The sequence below is a fragment of the Macaca nemestrina genome, chromosome 2 (genome assembly GCF_043159975.1).
Source record: "Macaca nemestrina isolate mMacNem1 chromosome 2, mMacNem.hap1, whole genome shotgun sequence".
NCBI lineage: Eukaryota > Metazoa > Chordata > Mammalia > Primates > Cercopithecidae > Macaca > Macaca nemestrina.
This window is the reverse complement of record NC_092126.1, coordinates 153,821,098-153,839,273: the sequence shown is the minus strand read 5'-3', so window position 1 is coordinate 153,839,273 and position 18,176 is coordinate 153,821,098. Positions and strand designations below refer to the sequence as shown.

At 40.8% G+C, this 18,176-nt stretch overlaps 1 protein-coding gene across 11 annotated transcripts in view; it reads right to left on the bottom strand.

Annotated features, from left to right (window-relative positions):
• Nucleotides 1-18,176, bottom strand: part of LOC105477763 (nuclear receptor subfamily 2 group C member 2) — a 101,699-nt gene that overhangs the window by 43,724 nt on the left and 39,799 nt on the right. For 9 of the 11 annotated variants that reach the window (XM_071092256.1, XM_011734497.3, XM_011734503.3 and 6 more), the window contains 2 exons: nucleotides 1,039-1,149; nucleotides 393-449 (listed from right to left, as the gene is read on the bottom strand). In XM_071092256.1, coding sequence (XP_070948357.1) covers nucleotides 393-449; nucleotides 1,039-1,149 — 168 coding nt within the window. The remainder of the gene's footprint in view (nucleotides 1-392; nucleotides 450-1,038; nucleotides 1,150-18,176) is intronic. The other 2 variants (XM_011734505.3, XM_071092257.1) reach the window with 1 other exon arrangement.

Sequence of the window (18,176 nt, the reverse complement as noted above, 5' to 3'; positions counted from 1 at the left end):
GGTGACTCAAGCCTGTAATCCCAGCACTTTGGGATTACAAAATACTCAGCTGAGGCAGGAGTATCACTTGAGGTCAGGAGTTCAAGACCAGTCTGGGCAATACAGCAAGACTCTGTCTCAAAAATAAATAAAAAGATAGCAAGCAACCAAGAAAGCAAGCAAGAAAGTGGTTAATTCCCCAAAAAGACATAACAATATAAAACATATATGCAACTAACAATAGAGCATCAAAGTGAGGCAAAAAAACCTGATAAAATTGCAAGGAGAAAACCAGAGAAATCAACAGTTATAACTGGCTTTTTGATTCAGCTTGTTGAGATAACAATAAATCTTTGTCATCAATATATTATCCCTTCCTCCCAGCTTTTTGCCTGCAAGCTTGATACACCTACCTTCTCTTTGTTCAAAGAGGTGAAAACACTCAATGGGCCAGAGGCAGGTTCAGAGCCCTAGGGAAGACAACTTCCCATAAGTGAATATCGATTAGTTAATAACAATATTAATAATAATAGTTATTATATAACTAGTACATATTGAACATTATTATGTGCCAGGCACCATTCTAAGCACTTTATAAGCAATATCCCTTTGATTCTTCATAATAACTTCGTGAGGCAAATAACTACTATTATGTATATTTTCCAAATGAAGAAAGTGAGGCATTAAAATGTTAATTGACCAAGGTCAAAAAAGCTAAGTGGGGCACTGGATTTGACTTCAAGTAGGGGCCCTTGCTCTTAATCACAGTACCAAGATATGCTGCCTCCCAATTTGGAAGCAAATAAGTAATAAAATGGTACTTCATCTCAATAGTTTGAAACAACAGTTCAGGCTTTTGCTTTACATGTAAGTTGGTTAAATAAATGTAAGCATTTTTAATTTTTTTTTAAAGAATCGATGAAGTTGTACTGTATTTGATGCCCAAAAGGCACAACTCCTTAGTGAAACCCTTAGGAAGGTTTGTTTTTGGAAAGAGTTCAGGAAAGGCAGAGGTGCCTTTGGCAGACAGGTGGAACGAAGTGGGACTGGTGCAGGTACCTGAATGCGCTGAGGTGAGGCTACAGCAGAGTCGGTGGAGATTATCTGGATGCGTGGGGAGGGGCTGGTCATCCCTGGAGATTCCGGCCGAGAGGTCTGTGTACGTGTTACCTGTGGGCGAGAAGTGGGCTGGATCACAAGGGGGTTCAGAATGATGCTCAGAGGTGGCCTGAAGACCATGCCTCTTGCTTTCACTGTGGCCTGGAGTGATAAACTTGTGTGGTTCTGAGGTTGGACCCAGAAGGATGACAAAGGAATCAATGAGATGTTGCTACAGGGTGCCCCCCAGGAAAATACAATCTTAAAACAGCTCTTCCTAATGTTGGAAATGCAAGAAGAAACCAAAGGAATTTGCAATTCTGCTCTGCACACTTTAATAAAGTAAAAACCTACCAAAATAACATTTTAAAGATGATCTTTGAATGTTATCCCTGTCTCCAAAGCCACCTGTAAAACATTCCTTTAATATGATGGTTTCCCAAGAAAGGCTCTCACAACACAGCAGGGGATGACAAACAAAACCGACATTACACTGAAAACTACTGGGATTAGTACTTATAAAAGGCTTCTGGTAACTTCTCAGCCCCAGTGGGATGGAGCTAGGAAAAGCCTGTCAGGACCACAGGGTCTGAAATTTAGTCAATACTTATACCAAAGGCAAGGTTCAGGTGCTAAGTGGTCACCTGGATATTTGGAGTGGACAGATATATTTTTTCTTGATAGAAAGTGTATTGTGGCTGGGTGTGGTGGCTCACACCTAAAATCCCAGCACTTTGGGAGGCTGAGGTGGGTGGATCACTGGAGGTTAGGAGTTAGAGACCAGCCTGACCAACATGGTAAAATCCTGTCTCTACTAAAAATACAAAATTAGCCAGGCATGGTGGCGTATGCCTGTAATCCCAGCTACTAGGAAGGCTGAGACAAAATTGCTTGAATCCGGGAGGCAGAGGTTGCAGTGAGCCAAGATCGCGCCACTGCACTCCAGCCTGGGCGGCAAGAGTGAAACTCTGTCTCCAAAAAAAAGAAAAAAGAAAAAAGAAAAAGAAAAAAAACCCCCAAAACAAAAACACAATAATCAATTGTATTTTTATATATTAGCAATGAGCAATCTGAAAATGAAATTAAGGAAGCCATCCCACTGACCACGCATCAAAAAGGATAATATATTTAGAAATAAAATAAATTTAACAAAAGAAATGCAAGATTTGAATACTGAAAACTATAAAATATTGCTATGAGAAATTTAAAACACCTAAATAGGCCGGGCACAGTGGCTCACGCCTGTAATCCTAGCACTTTGGGAGGCTGAGGCAGGTGGATCACGAGGTCAGGAGATCGAGACCATCTTGGCTAACACAGTGAAACCCTGTCTCTACCAAAAATACAAAAAATTAGCCGGGCAAGGTGGTGGGCGCCTGTACCCCCAGCTACTAGGGAGGCTGAGGCAGGAGAATGGTGTGAACCTGGAAGGCAGAGCTTGCAGTGAGCCCACACTGCGCCACTGCACTCCAGCCTGAGCGACAGAGCAAGATTCCGTAAAAAAACAGATATAAAAACAAAAACCCTAAATAAACAGAGAGACATTTGTGTTCATGGATTGTAAAACTTAATATTGTTAAGATGGTGATATTTCCCAAATTGATCTACAGATTCAATGTAATCCCTATCAAAATTTCAGGTGTTTTTGCATAAATTGACAAAATGATCCTAAAATTAATATGGGAATGAATGGGACCTAGAATATTCAAAACAATCTTGAAAAAGAACGAAGTTGGAGGACTCACACTTCCTTATTTCAAAACTTATTTACAAAGCTACAGTAGTTAAAACCGTGTGGAATTCAGCAATCACACTTCTGGGTATTTACCCAAAAGATTTGAAATCAGTTTGTCGAAGAGATGTCTGCATTCCCATGTTCTCTGCAGCACTGTTTGCAATAGCCAAGTTACATAATCAACCAACATGTCCATCAATAGATGAATGAATAAAGAAAATGTGGTATATACACACAATGAAATACTATTCAGCCTTTAAAAAGAAGGAAATTCGGTCATTTCTGACAACACGGATGGAATTGGAGAACATTATGGTAACTGAAATAAGCCAGGCACAGAAAGACAAGTACCACATGTTCTCACTTAAATGCAGAATCTAAAAGAATCAAACTCGGCCGGGCGCGGTGGCTCAAGCCTGTAATCCCAGCACTTTGGGAGGCCGAGACGGGCGGATCACGTGGTCAGGAGATCGAGACCATCCTGGTTAACACGGCGAAACCCCGTCTCTACTAAAAAATATACAAAAAAATAGCCGGGCGAGGTGGCGGGCGCCTGTAGTCCCAGCTACTCAGGAGCCTGAGGCAGGAGAATGGTGTGAACCCGGGAGGAGGCAGAGCTTGCAGTGAGCTGAGATTCGGCCACTGCACTCCAGCCTGGCGACAGAGCCAGACTCCGTCTCAAAAAAAAAAAAAAAAGAATCAAACTCATAAAACCAGAATAAAATGGTAGTTACAGAGGCTGAGGGGCAGGGGGAATGGGGAGATGAAAGGTCAAAAGGTACAAAATCTCAGACAGGAGGAATACTTTTATTTTTTTTTTAGATCTATTGCACAGCATGGCGAATATAGTTAATAAAAGGCTAGTGTACATTTCAAAATTGCTAAGAGTAAATTTCAAATGTTCTCATGGCAAAAATAAGTATTTAAGGTGATGGATATGTTAATGAGCTTGATTTAATTTTTACACATTGTACTCACAGATCATAACATCACTCTGTACTGTAAATATATGCAATTATAAACTCAATTTGTAACTTATAAAAAAATTGCAGTACTGGTATAAAGACAAGACATACAGACCAATGGAATATAACAGAGAACGCAGAAATAAACTCTCACGTGTATGTTCAAATTTGAGAAAGGTGACACGATAATTCAATAGGCAAAGAACAGTCTTTGACAAATGGTGATGGGACAAGTGGAAATCAAACACAGGGGAACAAATCTGGATACCTACCTTGCACTATCACAAAAAAAAAAAATCAAAATGGATCAAAGATCTACATGTAAGAGTTAAAACTACAAAACGCTCAGAAAACACAGGTGTAAATTTTTGTGAACTTGAATTAGGTGATTCTTAGATGACACCAAAAGCAAAAGCAGCACAAGAAAAATTAGAAAATAATCATCAAAACTAGAAACTTTTTTTTTTTTGGACAAGATCTCTTACTCTGTCACCTGTGCTGGAGTGCAGTAGTGCAATTATGGCTCACTGCAGCCTCATCCTCCTGGGCCCAAGCAATCCTCCCAACTCAGCTTCCTGAGTAGCTAGGATGACAGGTGTGTGCCACCATGCCCGGTTAATTTATTTTGTTGTTTTGTTTCTGAGACGGAGTTTCACTCTTGTTGCCCAGGCTGGAGTGCAATGGTGCAATCTCAGCTCACTGCAACCTCTGCCTCCTGGGTCCAAGTGATTCTCCTGCCTCAGCCTCCCAAGTAGCTGGGATTAAAGGCATGAGCCACCACGCCCGGATAATTTTGTATCCTTAGTAGAGACGGAGTTTCTTCATTTTGGTCAGGCTGGTCTCCAACTCCTGACCTCAGGTTATCCACCCGCCTCGGCCTCCCAAAGTGCTGGGATTACAGGTGTGAGCCACCGTGCCCGGCCTTAAAAAAAAATTTTTTTTTTTTTGAGACAAGGCCTCACTCCTGGATGCCCAGGCCAGAATGCAGGGGCATGATCTTGGTTCACTGCAGCCTCAACTTTCCAGTCTCAAGTGATCTGCCCACCTCAGGCCCCCAAGTAGCTGGGACTATGGGCGTGCACCACCTAATTTTAAATTTTTCTGCAGAGATGAGGTCTCCTTATGTTGCCCAGGCTTGTCTCCAACTCCTGGTTAAAGTGATCCTTCCTCCTTGGCCTCCCAAAGTGCTGGGATTACAGGTGTGAGCCAGCATACCTGAACCCAAATGAATGAGTTTTGTGTTTCAAAAGATACCATCGAGAAAGTGAAAAGACAACCTATAAAATGGGGGGAAAAAAGTGCAAATCATGTATCATTACAACTTAACAAAAAGACAAAAATCCCAATTTAAAAATGGGCAAAGAGTTAAAACATTTCTCCTAGAAGATATACAAATGGCCAATAAGCACAGGAAAAGATGTTTAAAGGTCATTAGTTGTTAGGGAAATGCAAATCAAGACCACGATGAGATACCACTTCATATCCACTAGGGGCTACAATATAAAAGATGGACAATAACAAGTATTGGTGAAAATGTGGAGATGGGAACCTTCATACACTGCTGGTAGTAATGTAGAATGGTACAGTTACTTTGGAAAACAGTCTGGCTGTTCCTCAAAGGGTAAACACAGAGTTGCCATAGGACCCATAATTTCACTCCTAGGTATATACTCAAGACAAAGAAAAACATATGTATACACAAAAGCTTGTATACAAATGTTCACAGCAGCATTAGTGATAACAGGTAAAAAGTAGAAACAACTCAAATATCTCTCAAATGAAGAATGGATAAATGAAACATGGTCTATCCATGTAATGGAATATTATTTGGCAATAAAAAGGAATGAAGTGCTGATACATGCTACAACATGGAAGAATCAGCCACAAAAGACCACCATATATTGCATGATTGTATTTATCTGAAATGTCCAGAATGGGCAAATCCACGGAGACAGAAAGTAGATCAGTGGTTGCCCAGGTGACAGGGGAACGGGAGTAGCAAGAATAATTGTTAAGAGATGTGGGTTTTTTAGTGGGGGCATGATAAAAATATTCTGGATTTAGACAGTGGTGATGGTTGCATACTCTTGTGAATGTACGAAAACCCACTAAGCTGTCCATTTTTAAAAAATGAATTTTATGGTATGTGAATTATTATCTCAATTTGATAAAATATTATCAATTAATTCATTACTGGGCTATTAAATTTTTTTCTTTCATAAGCATACATTTTAACAACAACAAGTTCACTACAATGAAGTCAACAGAATCCCGTATTTTTACAGTGACTTTTAGGTTAAAAAATATGGATTAGCTCTCTCTTCGCTAAGAAATAGGCAGGACAAGCACAACCATTTTATAGGAGGTATGGTGAGGTTCAGATCCTGCAAGGTATGTCTCCCAGGATCATGTACACATAATGGCTGGCTCGGTTTATTTGTAACTGAAAAGAAAAGGCTGGCCATTTTATCAGAGCATATTCATTGAATCCTTTAACAATGAACATTTACATTTTTCGTTGAGTCTATTAGTTTGCAAGTTAATTCTGCCAGTTTCAGATACACTTATGTGTTGCTTAAAGACAGGAATATGTTCTGAGAAATGTGTCATTAGGTCATTTCATCGTGTGAACATGATAGCATGTACTTACACAAACCTAGATGGTATAACCTACTACACATCTAGGCTATGTGGTATGGCCTATTGCCCCTAGGCTATAAACTTATACAGCATGTGACTGTGGTGAATACTATAGCCAACTGTAACACAATGGTAAGTATCTGTGTATCTAAACATAGAAAAGGTACAGTCAAAATGCAGTTATAATCTTATGGGACTATCTTCCTTCCTATAGGCACTCCGGCACCGACAGAAACGTCATTATATGGTTCACATTTGGTTTGTGACTGTATTGAGAATTCTTCACTGGCAGAATAATAGGCCAAATTTTGACTCACGTCCTTACTTTACTTGCAAGAAGTTTTAAAGTCATCAGCATTATTGGAGTACCCACAGGCTATGGAATCTGACAGACCTGGACTCTGAAACTTGTACTATCACCTTAAACAAGTCATTTAAACCCCTAACCAGGCGCGGTGGCTCACGTCTGTAATCCCATCACTTTGGGAGGCCGAGGAGGGCAGATCACGAGGTCAGGAGATGGAGACCATCCTGGCTAACATGGTGAAACCCCGTCTCTACTAAAAATACAAAAAATTAGCCGGGCATGGTGGCAGGCGCCTATAGTCCCAGCTACTGGGGAGGCTGAGGCAGGAGAATGGTGTGAACCTGGGAGGCAGAGCTTGCAGCAAGCTGAGATCGCGCCACTGCACTCCACCCTGGGGGACAGAGTGAGACACCGTCTCAAAAAATAAATAAATACATAAATAAATCTTCTAATAGCGAATATGTGAAACTTCAAAATTTCCTGAAATTCAACATGGACATATTGTTACTACTTTATGGCACTGGTGTGAAAGTTAATGAATAATAAGTTAAACATTAGTTACCTTCAGCAAATGGTAACTGATACTGTCATAAACCTCAAATTTTTTCTAAACCTAAGTTATAAACACTACATAAGTGTCTTTGGTACACATGATACAATGTGCTAATGTGTCTCGCAAACAGAAAATTCTTTGTATTTTATTTTAAAATATAATATTAAATCCAACCTCATATCATACATAAAAATTAAAAACCACAGGTGCAAATCCTTATGACCTTGGATTAGGCAATGGTTTCTTAATATATTAACACTTGAAACAAAAGCAACAACAAAATACATAAAATGGGTTTTACCAACATTAAAATCTTTTGTGCTTCAAGACAATTAAAGTGAAAAAGAAAATGGATAGAATGGGAGAAAATAATTCTCAAATCATATATTTGATAAGGGACTTGTATTCAGAATACATATGAAGAACCCTTATAACTCAATGAGAAGAAGACAAAAACCAATTACAAATGATCAAAGCGGTTGAACAGACATTTCTCCAAAGAAGATACACAAAATAGCCAATAGGCACTTGAAAAAATATTCAACATCACTGGAAATACAAATCAAAACCACAATGAGATACCACTTCACACCCACTAGGGATGGCTACAATAAAAAAGACACAGGATAACAAATGTTAGCAAGGTTGAGGAGAAACCAGATCCTTCATATACAGCTGGTGGGAACATAAAATGGTGCAGTCACTTTGAAAAACACTCTGGCAGTTCCTCAAAAGTTTGAAAATAGTTACTATTTAACCAGCAATTCCACTTTTAGGTGTGTACACACACACACACACACACACACACACACGTCATAAAAACGTGTTCACAGAAAAATTGGTACACAATGTTCATAGCATTATTCCTAATAGTCAAAAAGTGAAAACACCCAAGTCCATTAAATGATGAATAGATAAAATGTGGTGTATCCGTACAATGGCATATTATTTGGCAATAATGAAGTACTGGTACATGCTACAACATGGATAAGCCTTAAAGACACTATGCTAGGTAAAATAAGCCAGTAACAAAAGACCATATATGATTCAATTTATATGAAATGTCCAGAACAAATACAAAGATAGAAAGCAAATTAGCAGTTGCCTAGGGCTGGGGGGTGACAGCTAAGGAGTGTGGGGTTTTTTTTGACGGGGTAATGAAGATGTTCTGGAATTAGGTATTAGTGATGGCTGCACAATATTGTAAATATACTAAAAGCCACAGAATTGTACACTTTAAATAGGTGAACTGCCAGCCTGGGCAACATAGTGAAATTTGGTCTCTAGCAAACAATTAAAAAAACTAGCTGGGTTTGATGGCGTGTGTCTGTGGTCTCAGCTGCTTAGGAGGCTGCGGTGGGAGACTCACTTGAGCCCGGAGGGTCGAAGCTGCAGTGAGCTATGATTGTGCAACTTCACTCCAGCCTGGGTGACAGAATGACAACTTATCTCAAAAAAACAAAAAAACAAAGAATTGTATGGTATATGAATTTTATCTTAATAGAGCTGTGATTTTTTCTTTTCTTTTTTTAGAGACAGGGTCTTGCTCTGTCATCCAGGCTGAAGTGGCACAATCATAGCTCACTGCAGCCTGGAACTCCTGGGCTCAAGCGATCCTCCTATCTCAGTCTCCTGAGTAGCTGGGACTACAGGTACACTCCACCACAGCTGGCTACTTTTTTTTTTTTTTTTTTTTTTTTAAAGAATGAATAGGCTGGGCGTGGTGGCCCACATCAGTAGTCACAGCACTTTGGGAGGTTGAGGCAGGTGGATCACGAGGTCAACAGATCGAGACCATCCTGGTCAACATGGTGAAACTCCGCCTCTACTAAAAATACAAAAATTATCTGGGCGTGGTGGCACGCACCTGTAGTCCCAGCTACTCCGGAGGCTGAGGCAGGAGAATCGCTTAAACTCGGGAGGCGGAGGTTGCAGTGAGCGGAGATTGCACCACTGCACTCCAGCCTGGCAAGAGAGCAAGACTCTGTCTTAAAAAAAAGAATAAACAACAATAACAAATTCAATCCATGGTGTAAGGGGTTGGGGTAGAGGTCATCTTTAAGGAAGAGGGTGCAGGTAATGATTGGGAGAGGGGCATAAGGAGAGCTTCTGGGCTGCAGGAAATTTCTATTCTGTTCTTAACCTGGGTGGTGAGTACATGGAAATGTTTTCTCTGTGATAATTCATTGTGTTGTAAGCTGATGAATTTTAAACTTAGGTATGTTATACTACAATAAAAAGTGCTTTTTTAAAAAAAATCAGTGCACAGATGAGTGGATAAAAAACCAAAAATTTAAAAACACTATTCAAAAAGTATTTAACATATCTCAGAAACTTTTCTATGTCATTAAGACAAAGTGACAGTGGTCTATGCTTTACTTGAACCTGGTAAGCACTCTGTGCCACGTTGGGGTTGTGTGCACAGGGCAACCAGATGTGGCCCTGCCTCTAAGCTGCTGTGGAGGACGAACAGCTACCAGAAAGCACAGGCTGGGTGCTGACACTGCTATTCCTTGGCTTTGCTACCTTCCCTGAGCTACAGTTTAAACTCCCTGGATTTTGGCTTCCTCACCTGTTCAGCAATACACCTGCAAATTTTATTTATTCCCTTGATATGAGAAGCCCTAAAGACCCTTTACCTGAGAGGGAGCATGGGCCATATTGGCAATGGGCTCCCTGTAGGCTCAGTAATAAATTTAGATTGAGTGAACAGCCCTGAGATTCAGTGAAAAGATGATTAACTCTGGAAGTGACAGGTTAATCAGAAAATGTTTGGGAACCCCTACTCCTGAAGCCATTAGAAAAAAGGTATGTTCTAGTGGCACCAGAGGCAGTTGAGATATGGTCTTGCATGAAGGCAAAGTGATGTTATGATGGGACTGCTAAGAAATTATTGCAGGTATATGAATTTAGAGTCTGATAATTATGAACAGACATCAAGGCAAGAAATTTACTTTTTTTCCAGAAACATTTCTTTTTTTTTGAGATGGCGTTTTGCTCTTATCACCCAGGCTGGAGTGCAGAGATGCAACTTCGGCTCACTGCAACCTCCGCCTCGCAGGTTCAAGCGATTCTCCTGCCTCAGCCTCCTGAGCAGCTGGGATCACAGGCACCCACCACGATGTCCGGCTAATTTTTGTATTTTTAGTAGAGATGGGGCTTCACCACGTTGGCCAGGCTGGTGTCGAACTCTTGGCCTCAGGTGATCCGCCTGTCTTGGCCTCCCAAAGCACTAGCATTACAGATGTGAGCCACCATGCTTGGCTCTTTTTTCCAGAAATATTTTATTGAGACTTATCAGCACAGCAATAAAAAGTCAGTTTGGTAAAAAGGAAATAAAAATATTAGATGCATTTCTGACTAGTTGAAGTATCTCCTTTCTATTTTTTCCTGCCTAGCACCTCAGCGCCTAATGTCAGTCTTGGCCTTTGCCTTACCCTATTTTCTACCCCTTTAAGTCGCTCAAGTTGCAAAGGATAGGATCACTTAGTTTACACTGTATAAATGCCAAACAACACCCAGGTGTGTGTTATACCTTGGTTAGGGCCACTTTACCTTGACAGGAAAACTGCCAGTTCAAAGGACTCAATTAAAACCATGGGCAAGCTCAGTGTGAAATGTCTTTAGACAGGCCTTCCAAGGCATGGTCTCCAACTCATACTTAAAAGGGTAAAATCATCTGTTCCATTTCACATCCTTTCTAAAGGTAACCATGCTCGCCAAACACAGAAATGTTTTACTGAACACTAAAGAGTTTAATAAAAGCCATGCTCCTCTGGCCAGCCTTTCCTGACACCCCTCAGGTTAATACAAATGCCCTCCTCTGGGCTCCCACAGTCCCTGCACCTTAGTACTCTCCACAGAGCACCAGGGCATTTCCTATTTCTCTGTTTATTCCCAAGGCCAGGCACATATTAGGCCCACAATGAATGCTTAGTGAATGAACACTTAGGGAATGAATACCTTTAGGGATGAATAAGCAGTCACTGTCTTACAGTCTTTGATCCTGGGACTCCGCCTGGACTTTGCTTTGCTTTACTCTACTCTTGTGCCTGTCTGCTAATCAGATACCCTGGAGGTACAGCACAACACCTGCCTTGGTAGTTCATTATATAAACCAAGGAGTACTGGCTTCCACCGACACAGGTGGGTTTATCAGGCTGTTGAAGAAGTTCATACATTTTCATCCTGGAATGAGAACGTCCTCTATTCCATAATGGCATGACATTGCTTTGATGGCAGGGTTTTTGTTGTTGTTGTTGTTTGTTTTATAAAGAAATAATTGTCAGGAAAAATTTCTGAGGCTTACATGCAATCACTTGCTGAAAAATGAACATCCAGGCTGAAGATGATGCTCACAGGCCAGGTGCAGTGGCTCACGTCTATAATCACAGCAGTTTGGGAGGGCAAGGAAGGAAGATCACTTGAAGCCAGGAGTTTGAGTACCAGCCTGGACAACACTGCAAGACCCCATCCCTACTAAAAATCAAAAACATTATCCAGGCCTGGTGGCACATGCCTGTAGTCCCAACTGCTTAGGAGGCTGAGGCAGAAGAAGCACTTGAGCTCAGGAGTTTGAGGCTACAGTGGTAGTAAGCTACGATGGCACCACTGTGCTCCAGCGTGGGCAATGGAGCAAGACCCTATCTCAAAAAAAAAAAAAGGGATTAACAAAAGAAAAAGATGCTTATATCATTGAATTAATGTGCAATGTGCAATATTAAGAGTTTCTAAATCTATAATTTATTCTGGATTTTGGCTACAAAAATTCTTATGGGTTATTAATAGGATAACAGAGTTACACTCTGAAAACACAGACTGTGCAGATCTAGTGTTACAAATTTCAAACAGGAACTCAGTACTTCTTAACACTCCAGTGAAATCATGAACAATGTAAATGCTTAAGTAGGGTAAAGGGTGTCAGGCAGGAGACACCTCCAGCTTGAACTGAAATGTACCACATAACCTTCACTAGTTTATTTCAAAGGACCATTAAATAGTAAGTGTGTTGAAGGGCCAATGGGCAAAGAGATTAACCCCCTTTGTGCAGCAACTTGCATCAGCGAGAGGAATCCATAGGAGGCTGCTGGCTTTTACGTGCAGTTCCAGTCCTCAAAGGACTAGAACCTTACAATAACAGTGTAAGTAAAGAACTACTTCTCTTGATGATATATATATCCAGCTCTTCTTTACAATAAAGCCAATGAGGGAATGAAATCTAAATATTATAAACCAGCATCATTTATATCAGAATTGATTAGACAGTTTTGAATTTTACAGTTGGTAATAGAGATTTTAAAAAGATAAAACTTAGCACTAAATTTCTTGTCACAAAAAAACAAAAATCCCGAGTCAACAACCACTCCCCACAATTATGTAAAACAATGAGCTATTCAAGAGCAATATGGTTCATAAACTGTTCACAGGCCGATTAACCTGCCAAAAACAACAAACAACTTTTGCCCCACCTAAATTTACCCAGCATATTCAAATACAAGTTCCTATGAAGAAACAATTTGCTAGGAGCTTCGCACAGCAAGCCATTAAATTGAATTTCTTCAAATATACAATAGGTGTCTAAATCCACTGCTATTATACTAACTGCTGTAAAAATAAGTGCCTATTGAAATATACTGCATTACAAGGAGGCTTCTCTCAGAAACACAGGGAAAGAGAATAGACTTCGATACTGCAGTCTTGTTTTCTTTAGGACACTCACACTTACCATGCCAATGGCTCCCTGCAGCTTTATTTATATTTTTTCTCAGCAACCTCCCAGGCCAAAGGTTGGTTGAGGGAACTCACGGGCATTTGCTTTCAAATCCTGCCAGTGCAGATTCCATTCACCAAAACCAGACAGGGCTGTTTAAAGATGCCCTCTCTGTGACCCAGCTCTGCGGAAGGTCAAGTACACTATCACTGCCTGTAACCAAGGAAGCAAAATCGACGTGTTCTTGCTGTTTTGCCAGCTGCTGAAACAGTTTGTCTAATAATATGACTAATTGCTTCTAGGGAAGATGTACTCTGCTTTACAAAGTTCTCCCTTCACCTAGATTGTTGCCATTGTTAAACTCTCTCTCCCTCCACCCCTTCCCCCTTAAAGATCACCTTTCCTCAACTGAAAGTTCACAAGAATGTTACCATGGAGTCCAACCAACTCAAAACATTTTTAAACCTACAAGGAGAGGAGGGAAGACTTGGAAAGCCCAGAAACACCACATTCTGCATATAGCATCTTCAACCTAACAGTGCAGTAATCTAATATTCTTCCTTCTTTTTATTAAATAAAGACAAGGTCTGGCTCTGTCACTCAGGCTGCAGTGCCAGTGGTGCAATCATGGCTCACTACAGCCTTGACCTCCTGGGCTCAAGTGATCCTCCTGCCTCAGCCTCTCAGAGTAGCCAGGACTACAGGTATGTGCCACCACACCCAGTAATTTTTTTCTTTTTCTTTTTTTTGTTTTGAGACGGAGTCTTGCTCTTGTGGCCCAGGCTGGAGTGCAATGGTGCAATCTCGGCTCACTGCAACCTCCACCTCCCAGGTTCAAGTGATTCTCCTACCTCCACCTCTCGAGTAGCTGGGATTACAGGTGCCCGCCACCACATCCTGCTAATTTTGTATTTTTAGTAGAGATGGGGTTTCACCATGTTGGCCAGTCTGGTCTCAAGCTCCTGACCTCATGTGATCCGCCTGCCTCAGCCTCCCAAAGTGTTGGGATTACAGGTGTAAGCCACTGCGCCAGGCCAAATTTTTTCTTTAATTTAGTTTTTGTAGACACAGGGCCTCACTATGTTGCCCAGGCTGATACTCGAACTCATGTGATCTTTCCACCTGGGCCTCTCAAAGCGCTGGAATTACAGGTGTGAGCTACCATGCCTGGCCCTAATATTCTTAAAGATAGGAGGTCTTTGCAAGTTCCTCTTTCACTTAAAGTGTAGGCAAGAATATACAGACTATTTTACATACAAAAGACCCACAAGAACAAAACTGGGCTCATTTAACCATATTTACCCAACATGTACCAGGCATATGAATACAGGATTGAGTTCTGGACTCAGAAGCCTCCCATTCTGGCAGGAAGATGGGCATATGTAGTCAGAGCAAATGAAGAACACTATAATAGGTCCATAGAATGACTTCCAGTCTAAGTCCCACCCCTTCCCCAAAGCCACTGAGGGGATGGAGCTCCTGAAGTCACAGTGCATTAGTGGTGAGGCTGAAACTAACACCTAGGTTCTCTGGTTTTGAGACAAGAGCACCTGCCACTAAGGTACACTGCAGCCCCCTGATGGACATGGGGACTCACTACTTGGTTTTTATACCTCAACAACTGATATGAAGTGAATGCTGACCAATCAGCAAAAACAAACAAAACAAAAGCCTAGGGGAAGAGTAGGAGGAAAGAGGTGTTACAGATATTTACTTTTACATAGGGTGGAGAAGGAGGTTGAAAGAAAAAATTTGAGAATAAATTCACGCTGCAATAAATGATGAAATTTCCACTCCAGAAGTTTGTATGCGTACTAACATAAAACAATTTATGGTGAAATAAATATGTAATTCGTTCTCAGATTCTAGCACAAACCCAGGTACTGCTATCCAAAAGAGAAAAAAAATTAATCAAGAGGGGAAAAAAAAGAGATGATTGTCCTTTGAGTAGATGAGAAATCCCTTCACCTCAAAAACTATTTAAAGTTCTAAGAAACACAACACTTTGGCCGGGCGCGGTGGCTCAAGCCTGTAATCCCAGCACTTTGGGAGGCCGAGACGGGCGGATCACGAGGTCAGGAGATCAAGACCATCCTGGCTAACACGGTGAAACCCCATCTCTACTAAAAAATACAAAAAAAAAAACTAGCCGGGCGCGGTGGCGGGCGCCTGTAGTCCCAGCTACTCGGGAGGCTGAGGCAGGAGAATGGCGTAAACCTGGGAGGCGGAGCTTGCAGTGAGCTGAGATCCGGCCACTGCACTCCAGCCTGGGCGACAGAGCCAGACTCCCTCTCAAAAAAAAAAAAAAAAAAAGAAACACAACACTTTATTCACTAGTAAGTGAATAAGTACAGCCAGTAAACGTGCTTTATGTATGTGTAAAAGGAAAGATTAATACAAGGAAGCAAAAAGTTCCAAGACTAAACCATTGAGGTCAAGAGATCTGGTCCTTTATGATCAGAATTGCTCATGTCCTCTGACCTGATAGTTATACTTCTGGGAATCCACCTTATACAAATTATCCTAAACACAGAAATGGCTTTATCAGTGTGTGGTCCTAAATTATTTTTCTAGGAAATATAAGAATTCCCTCTCCCAGAGGTTTGGGTGAGGTAGTGCCTTTCTCTACCTGTAAAAACAGACAATGCCAGATATTTGCAATCTTGCTTCCCCTGGAAGAGAGCAGGGGGTCAATCAGATTCACTGGTCTCACAGACTTGGCACTGGAAGCTGGAGGTCCATCTCCAGGCTTTGTGGTACTGGCTGTACAGCCATGGCTTCGCCAGACTGGCTCTGCAGTGTGATTTGGGGTGTTGTTCCGAGCTGCAGAGCTACTTCTCCAGTCCTCCCACTGTAAAGTTTATCTGTCTATCTATATATACATCTGTCTGTTCATCTGTGCATCTTTTCGTCCTCACGTGAATATACTATTAATTTATAATACAGAAAGATCAAAAGCAATTTATATGTCCCAAAGTAGGAGACAGTTTAGTAAATTATGCTATGTTTCCGGGATACAGAAAAACAATGATCAAAGCAGGTTATGTGGCAACCTGGGGAAAAGATGATGGTATTTATTCTGTGTAATAACATTTTATGAAAACACAAGACACAAAGGTATATGCACACTGTGATTACAACCAGATATGCATGTGAGAAAAGAGCAAAAGATTTATTCATTCAATAAACGTATCTTGATTGCTCACTGTGTTCCAGGCACTGTATTTTAGGCACTGGGAACACAACAGCAAATGAAACAAAGTTCTGGTCTTCCTGGAATCTACATTCTAATGTGATAAACAAATTAAGTATATATGTTTGTAGATAATGAGAAGCATTATGGAGAAAGACAAGTACGAGTAAGGAGATTAAGAAGTGACAGAGGTAGAGGTGGAAATGATTACTTTTACAAAGTATGGTAATAAATTCACAACTTTTATAATTAATTTAAAAAAACTTTGTAATACAAGGCTACCTTTTAAAACCAGCAAATATTGCTACAAATTAGCATTATGATCTTATTTTCTACCCCACATCTGAAATTACTGGTGTCCTTCACATTTTTCTTCACTTTTTTTTTTTTTTTTTTTTTTTTGAGACGGAGTCTCGCTCTGTTACCCAGGCTGGAGTGCAGTGGCGCGATCTCAGCTCACTACAAGCTCCGCCTCCCAGGTTCACGCCATTCTCCTGCCTCAGCCTCCCGAGTAGCTGGGACTACAGGCGCCCGACACCAGGCCCAGCTAGTTTTTTTGTATTTTTTAGTAGAGACGGGGTTTCACCGTGTTAGCCAGGATGGTCTCGATCTCCTGACCTCGTGATCCGCCCATCTCGGCCTCCCAAAGTGCTGGGATTACAGGCTTGAGCCACCGCGCCCGGCCTTTTCTTCACTTTTAAAAGAAAAACTTGGCAGCATGGTGGCTCATACCTCTAACCCCAGCACTCTGGGAGGCCAAGGCAGGAGGATTGCTTGTGCCCCGGAGTTCAAGACCTCCTGGGTAACACAGAGAGCCCTCATCTCTACAAAAAATAAAAAAACTAGCTGGGTGTGGTGGCATGTGCCTGCAGTCCCAGCTAGAGGCTGGGAGGCTGAGGTGGGAGGACTGCTTGAGCCCAGGAGACTGAAACTGCAGGGAGCTGTGTTCCTGCCACTGCATTCCAGCCTGAATGGCAGAGTGAGACCCTGCCTCAAATAAAATAAAAAATAAATAAAAATTTTTCTTACCCATCTAAGAAATAACACGGAAACTTTTTTTTCTTGGTAAAATGAGGTATAAAAGTCTACTTTGAAACATAATTATCAGTCTCCTTGCCTATTAAATAATTGCTACTAAAGATTTAAAAAAACCAGGCTGCTTCTGCAATTACAAAGCTAACCTGAATCATCCTGGTGGGCAGCTGATTACATGGAAACACACTACACTTAGAATTACGTTCAAGTTTGGGTGGCACTCCTATTAACAATTTCCCTGGAGAAATCAAGAGCAATGCTCAACCTGTGACCCTGAGTAAGATGTTAACCTTCTCCCACAGCAGATGCTGATTTTTGATTTTTTATTCTGGTAGATAAAATGGTTTCATTTTCTAATTCTCTATTTTCTGTGACCAATAAAAGGATATGCTTTCCAAGGTCTTTTTTAAAGGTATCAGACACTAAAGGTATACCTCACATACAGATTTCAAGAAAGGAGATGTTCTCTATGACACAATGTCATTACTCTGTGGCAAGACATACTGTAACAAATCATTATGGCACAACACTTCCACATAAGGTACAGATCTTTTGCAAGGGCATCATGCTTCCTCAATTTTCTCCTTAATAATTCCTCCTGTCAACTGTTTCCATCATATTATAAGTAAGTCCAGTCTCACCTATTCTAACATTAATTCTATTTAACATTTATTCCAGCTGACTCTCTACATTTCATCTACAAAACAGTTGTATCTTCTTAGTACCCTTATTTAAGTATGTACTTACTTAAGAAGTATGTGACTTATCTGTTATATCATCTTTAGTAGTTATGCCTGAGCATTTACATGAAATACATATTATTTCATAAGTTGCTTTCCTTTTATTTCTCCTGAATATAATTATTATATATTGATTTTTGTAAGTTATTTGCACATGAATGCTTATATTTTCTATGAATATCACCTTGGTATAGTAAAAGGGTCTTTTTTTTTTTTTTTTT